Source organism: Hipposideros armiger, unplaced genomic scaffold (assembly GCF_001890085.2).
Source record: "Hipposideros armiger isolate ML-2016 unplaced genomic scaffold, ASM189008v1 scaffold_19, whole genome shotgun sequence".
NCBI lineage: Eukaryota > Metazoa > Chordata > Mammalia > Chiroptera > Hipposideridae > Hipposideros > Hipposideros armiger.
In genome coordinates, this window is record NW_017731369.1 from 4,071,993 (window position 1) to 4,078,678 (window position 6,686).

At 41.1% G+C, this 6,686-nt stretch overlaps 1 protein-coding gene across 1 annotated transcript in view; it reads left to right on the forward strand.

The window, feature by feature from the left end:
- The window catches only part of CDH13 (cadherin 13), a 1,116,573-nt gene that overhangs the window by 972,341 nt on the left and 137,546 nt on the right, over positions 1 to 6,686 (forward strand). Inside the window, exon 8 of the mRNA XM_019634915.1 lies at positions 4,420 to 4,560. Within this exon, the coding sequence (XP_019490460.1) occupies positions 4,420 to 4,560 (141 nt within the window). The remainder of the gene's footprint in view (positions 1 to 4,419; positions 4,561 to 6,686) is intronic.

Below are 6,686 nucleotides of genomic sequence, written 5' to 3' on the forward strand. Positions count from 1 at the left end.
GTGTGTGTGTGTGTGTGTGTGTGTGTGTGTGTGTGATCTAGGAGAAAGGAGGCAGACAAGAGATGACTATAACGATATTCTGTTATAACCTCTTGGAGATGGGGATGGGGTAGGGGTACAGAGAATCCCCCTTTCCACTTTAGAAATGACTACATGGTTTCTATTTTCCTTACAGTAATTGGATATATTTTCAATAATAAAAAAAAAAGACATTTTAATGGTAGCCTAAAGCTTGCCAGAAAATTGAGACTTTTGGAACATCCCATCTTAAACCTTACAATTTATCTACTTAATAGTCTAATTGATTTTCCACCAGGTTAATCAATCTATTTACCATTGCAGTCATAAGGTTTTATTTACTTCAGGAGATGAGAATTGGCTGGTTCATTTTTTTTTAATTATGTATAAAATGTGTTAAAGTACAAGAGAGTTAAGCCAATGTTTCTTCCTTTGTGCTGTCCTAAGAATATCATAAGGAGACATAAGAGTCTGCTTAGCTGTGACTCTATTTTGTTGCAGTTATATATGCCTGTCTTTAACCCTGAACTTGAAAAAAGGGACCCTGCTTTCCCATCTCTATCCCCAGCACCCAGCATAATATGTAGACAAGGTGTTCAATAATTCCGATGAAATAGATGCATAAATTAATGGAAAAAATCCTAATAACTTTCTCTGATCCAAATATATATATATGGTTTGTGGAGGGGAAAATGTTAAAAGGAAAAGTAATGTATTCATGACATGATTGGAATGCTGTTGTGACGAGCCTATTGTGATACTGTAGTAGGATATAATAGCTTTTACGCTTTCTTGCAGATAATTGATCATACATAGCATTAGTTGCAATATCAGTCAAGACTCCCCTGTTGCTACTCACAGAACAACATCTAATTTAAATGTCTGAAGGAAATTTATTCGCTAATAGAACTCACAAAATCTGAGGGGTAATTTCTGGCTTCAAGGACAACTATTGAAGAGTTCAAATGAGGTTAAAAGAACTCTGTCTCTATCTCTCCGTTCTGTGTTATCTTCTTTCTCAGGCTGACTGTCTCTGTGTGGTTGCAAAGGACCACTTCTGGCTCCAGATTTATCTCCTACCACCTTCAAGTCCAACATAAAGAGAACATCTTTTACCTAAGAGCTCTAAAAGAAATAGGTGCTGGAACTGAGTTTCAATCCCAGGGGGCCTCGCGTGGGTCGTGGGCTCATCACATGGCCATGGAAATGGGAGGCCCTGAGTGTCCAGGCCGGAGACACATGACCATCCCTAGATCAGGGATAGTGTCAACCCTACCTGGACTCCGCCTGTGCTGAGAGTGAGGAAGGGATGATGCGCCCAAAGGAATTGCAGCATGGGTACCAGAGGAAGAGGGAATGGGCACTGGGATGGCAACACAGCACATATCCACTATAGTTGGTGTGTGAGGCAGCCCTTTGTGCATGTCTGTGGCAGCCTATACCATAAGTTGGAGTAGAGGAATTTACATCATTGTTAGACAGCCATCATTGAATCATTCTCGTCCCCCAGTTCACTTCATGGAACAAGGTCAACTGTTCTTTAGGGACAAGCCATGCCTGGCATCATACACTAAATATTCTGGTAGAATGGCTATGAACATTGGTAAGATCTTCTTGGAAAGCAATATTAAAATATGAATAAAGAGCCATAAAATGTTTGTACTCTTTGACCCAGTAATTCTGTTTTAGAATCTATCAATCAAAAAAGAAATGTCAAAAAAAAAGAAAGAAATGTCAACTAGATTGAAAACTTCCTGAATAAAGATGTTCATTGCAGTGTTATTTAGAGTGTCAGAAAATTTTTTAAAGACTAGAAATAAGCTAAGTCCTAACAATAGAAGATGATGAAGTTAATTATAAATTGTGCATATAGTTATATTTTATGCAGCCCTTCAAATAATGTCAAGGAATTATGTTGGTAAATGACATTACACAAGGAAATGTATTAATTTTACCATGATCTCTTCAATATCAGAAAACCCACATAATTTCTTATTTTTATGATTACATATTCCCAAAACATGCACTTTGTTATTACAAAAGTAAAAGTGTCATACAAGAAATTAGACCTGACTTATAATTAGTATGTCCAGCGACACTCAGGAAAAATTTTGAAGATCGACAGATTTATTGGTTTCATATGGTCCAGCTACAGAATTTATGGCGAATCGTAAATCCAATTCAACTTGTGATTGATAAGTAGAAAGTCACTGACATTAGGCTGATGATTTCCCAGCCTCAGCTAGAGAGTAGATTGCATTTCAAGCACCTTTACAGAGAAGTGCCAACTGAACCAGGCAGAACCAGAATCACCCAGAGCTGGGTTTGGTGTTCAATTCTGTTTGCACTCAGCGGTTAGTGAATTGTGTGACCTCCAATCCTGGTGGAGCTCACGTCCCAGTATACACATGTAGCAAATCATCATGGTGCACACCTTAAACTTAACCAGTGTTATAATATTAAAGGTTGGACAATTAAGTATACCAGCTTTCCACCATGTACTTACACGGTGGAAAGTTCGCAGAGTTAATTGCTTGACCTCATCAATTGTATCTCAATAAAGCTGGAGAAAAGAACATTGTGAGTAACCCTGTCCAAGGAATGCACCAACATCTTACTCTTCCTTTTGAATTTAAGAGTTTAAAGCCTCCCAAGCCACCAAAAGAACTACTGCTTCTTAAGGTAATAGCTCAGAAGCTCTTAGTTTAAAAAAAAAAAAAACAATTGAAAAGTGCCCTAGGGAACAAAGAGCTAAGCACCCATTAAAGATACTTAAAAGTCTGGGGGACAGCTAGCACTGAGCTATGAAAATTTGCCGTGTAAACTTTTAGCTTTACAAGGAAATTATAGATCCTCATTGTGTTTTTGTTCCTTGCTTCCTGTGGTATTTTTTAATTATTGGTTGGAATAAGCAATGGTTTTGAAGCTGTCGTACTGGTAGGACTGTTTGCTTGCAACTTGGAGGACCTTTGGTAGCAAAAATAAAGTCCTTGTATTTTGTTATTGAAGGTTGTTCAACTCGAACTCTGTGTGAGTGATTAAGAAACCAATTCAAACTGGTTTAAGCAAATAAGGAAAATGAATGCCCTAATTAGCTGAGAAGTCCATAGGCAATACTGGCCTCGGGCATTGGCCTGATGACGTGGCTCCAGGGCAACTGCTGGGAGATCCTTCTTCTCCAAGGTTCCGGTCTAACTCTATCCGTAGATTGGCTTCATTCTCAGACAGACTTCCCTCATCCCACCTCTGCTGTCACATAAGGTGGGTCATCTAGTGCCAGACTAAATGCTTCTAGGTTCACACCACAGGGAAACAGAGCTTCCCTCTCCCAACTGTCAAGCCAGCCTAGGTCCTGTGCCAGGGCTTGTCACTGTGTCCCTGCGTTGGCATGCACTTACTGGCTGCTTCTAATCAGGGTTCATTTCAAAAATTGGCCCAGAGTGGAGGGTGGGGAAAGTCAACCCAACCCTACTACATAGGCAGAGAATAAGTGACAGGAAGGTCCCCAAAGGAACTGTGGGGTGCTGCCTTACCAGAAGAAGAATGATAGCCTGGTTGGCCTAGACAGGCAATTCCGCCACAGGAGACCATTGAACCAACCACTGCACTCTTCATCTTGAGATCAAGGCCAGTTGGTTAGCTTTTCTGAGCATTTAAACATAGTAGCAAAATATCTGTCAGATATTCAAGTGAAAAACTGATGTACATTGAAACATAAGAGTACCATATTGCTTGTGTTAAATGTACCAGATCATGGTTGGATTAAAATGCATCTTCCAAATTTAACGTGACACAAAAGATTGAAATGACTAGAAATGACATGAAGGAAGTTTAATACAAGTGATCAAAACCTCAGTATTTTTTACTGTAAAATGGGAACAATAAATGTGGCTTAATATGCGTGTTGGGAAAATGAACAACAGTGATTTCTGAAAAAGTACAGGAATTCGACGTATGGCTCATTAAATTCTTCAGTAAATGTGCGTTCCTAAAACTGTCCCCATTGTCCTAATCTCATCATCAGACTTAGCCTCATTTCCAAATCAGCTTCAAGCGTTTGCAGTGAAATGACATCTATGGGTGTAAATATCAAATGTGCAGTGTATACCCACACCCTGGAAATGAAACATCCCAGAATGTATCAAATATCCCCTTAAAGAAGGACAGAAAATAGATTCCATCCCCATGGCCAACTCCAGTCTATGAACAATGACGATCTTGTATTAGAGCGATTCCAACGGCTTATTTATATACAACTGGTACAAGTGCTGTGACTGATGCAAGACACCTGCCCTAGAGGGAGGCGGGCGTAGAGGCAGCCCAAGCAACGTGTTTTCCACCTCTCCAAAGTGGTGACCCAAATCTAAATGCCATGTTCTCTGTTGTGTTTTTGCTTCGTAGACTCTGGAAAATCCCAAGTATGAGTTGATCATCGAGGCTCAAGATATGGCTGGACTGAATGTGGGATTAATCGGCACGGCCACCGCGACAATCGTGATTGATGACAAAAATGATCACGCTCCCAAATTCACCAAGAAAGAGGTAAACTTTTGCTGAACCCCACCCTTGCGGCCACAGCCATGTTTGCTGATCAGTACTAATTCTGTGTACCATAGCGCCTGCTGGTTCCCTGTTTGCAAAATCAAAACACTCCTTTGTGGAGAAAGGATGATGTTTTGCCGGAATACTATTTCACATTTTTATCTTTCTCTTTTTTTTCATAAAGTTGAAAATACTGGAGAGTTGTGAGAACAAAAGCACTGAATCTTATTAAAGTCCATAGGAAAAGAACTTTTAATGCCCAAATGCCATTTTCATTGTTTTATCAGTGCTATTTAGTGCTGAGTTATGTGAGTTCTACTGTGATTTTAGCATGCCAATAACTATCTTTTTTTTCAGCAAGTGTAGATTGAGAGGCACGACAGGACAGCAGCAAGAAAGGAAAGCAGGTTTTCTTGGCAATAGCAAGGTGGCCGAGGAGCTTATAAATAACAACCAAGTTAGCTTGTCTGGGGGAGAGCCATTATTTATTCTCAGCTCCTGTGCTTCTATGATTATGGATCATGGGTGTCGTGTCCCATTTATTCCAGTGGAGCTCCGTTTAGGGACAGGCTGAGTACACAAGTTTACATTTGGTTGCTGAATTTGTATCCAAACTAGGAAGTCATTTGCACTATGCATCTGATGGAAATGTTGTAAGATCATGGATTCTTGGGGGGCCGGCGCAAGGACCACAGATTTGACACCCCTCTTGAGACTGACCAACAGCACAGAATCAATGATAACAGCCCCTGTGTCTTGCCAACCCTCACTATGCCTCCGCCATCACCGCAGGCTCTCCACCTTCGATCCATTGCCTCATTTAACTGTGTGAGGTTGGCTTCATTAACTTTTTACCAATAACAGAGCTTATTTTAAGCTCAGAGAATCTAGATAATGGCTCCAATGTCCTGGGCAGAGTAAGTGACAAAAATGGGATGTGAACAGAGTTCCGGATGAGCCATGCTCTGAACTGCAGTGCTGTGCTTCCCCGTCTGCCCTGATGTTTCCCACCCTCCCAGGCATTCAGAGAAAAGACCCATGTCTGAATTTGCAGTTGCCCCACCCCTCTCTCCAGAGTCCAGGGACTATCCCAGATAGCTCAGGACAAGTGGGCCCTCTCAGCCTCCTGGCTCCCCAGTGACCTCTGCCCCTCAGCAGCCCTAAAGACTCATCCAGGAGGTGGAAATCTCCCCCTCTCCCAATCAGGATTTCAACCTCAAAACAGCAAAGTCCACAGTAGCTAAGGTGGCTCTATTCTATTGCTCCCATGACAATGTTCCTATAACTGCTTATGCAGACAGCTCATTACTCCCATGTTTCTCAGACTGGTGTTCCAAGAAATTCACTCCACAAGTTGCGTCACTGTAGGCCAGGAGGAGATTTCAGGGTCAAACAGATGTGGGGGACACTGAGTTGAAAGGTTCCTTTTCCTGCAGGACTTCTGGGTAGCTGTAAAATGCTCTGTGTTTCTTTAAGTGGGGTACGTACGATCTGTAGGGTTTCTCCCTACATGGGAATAATTTTCCGGGACCACCTCATCATGTCTTATTGAGCTGGTGTCTCTACTGGGGGTATTGGTTTGTCTGTAGAGTTTCTTGAGAACCTATTTCAAAAAAATAATTCAATGCACATTGTAGTACTCAATATAGACATATAGTAATGAAAATAAAAATTGGATGACCCCCATCTAACATAAGAAAACCTATCAGTGTTACTTAGTGGGCGAGATTAGTTACCCCAGTGAGGCTCCTATGACTCAGGAAAAAAAGCAGTGTGTACCTAGTCATGGACTAAACACTGTGAGTGCGAAATTTTTTGATTGATTATTTTTATGAATAGCACTGAATTCAACGGAAAAAATAGCATAGATCTTAACGTAAAGTAAGAGACCCTGAGTAGCATAATGGAAAATGTATTCTTCACCTGTGGATATTGGCAAAAGCACAAAAATTCTCTTCAAATGGACCTTGGACAATGAGCTAGGGATTCCCTCAGGGCAGAGCTGATGTCTCCACTCGTATAGAAGTATAAGTAATAAAATGAGACGAATGGGTAGCTAGCAAGAGCATCAAACTCTCTCTCTCTCTCTCTCTCTCTCTCTCTCTCTCTCTCTCTCTCTCTCTCTC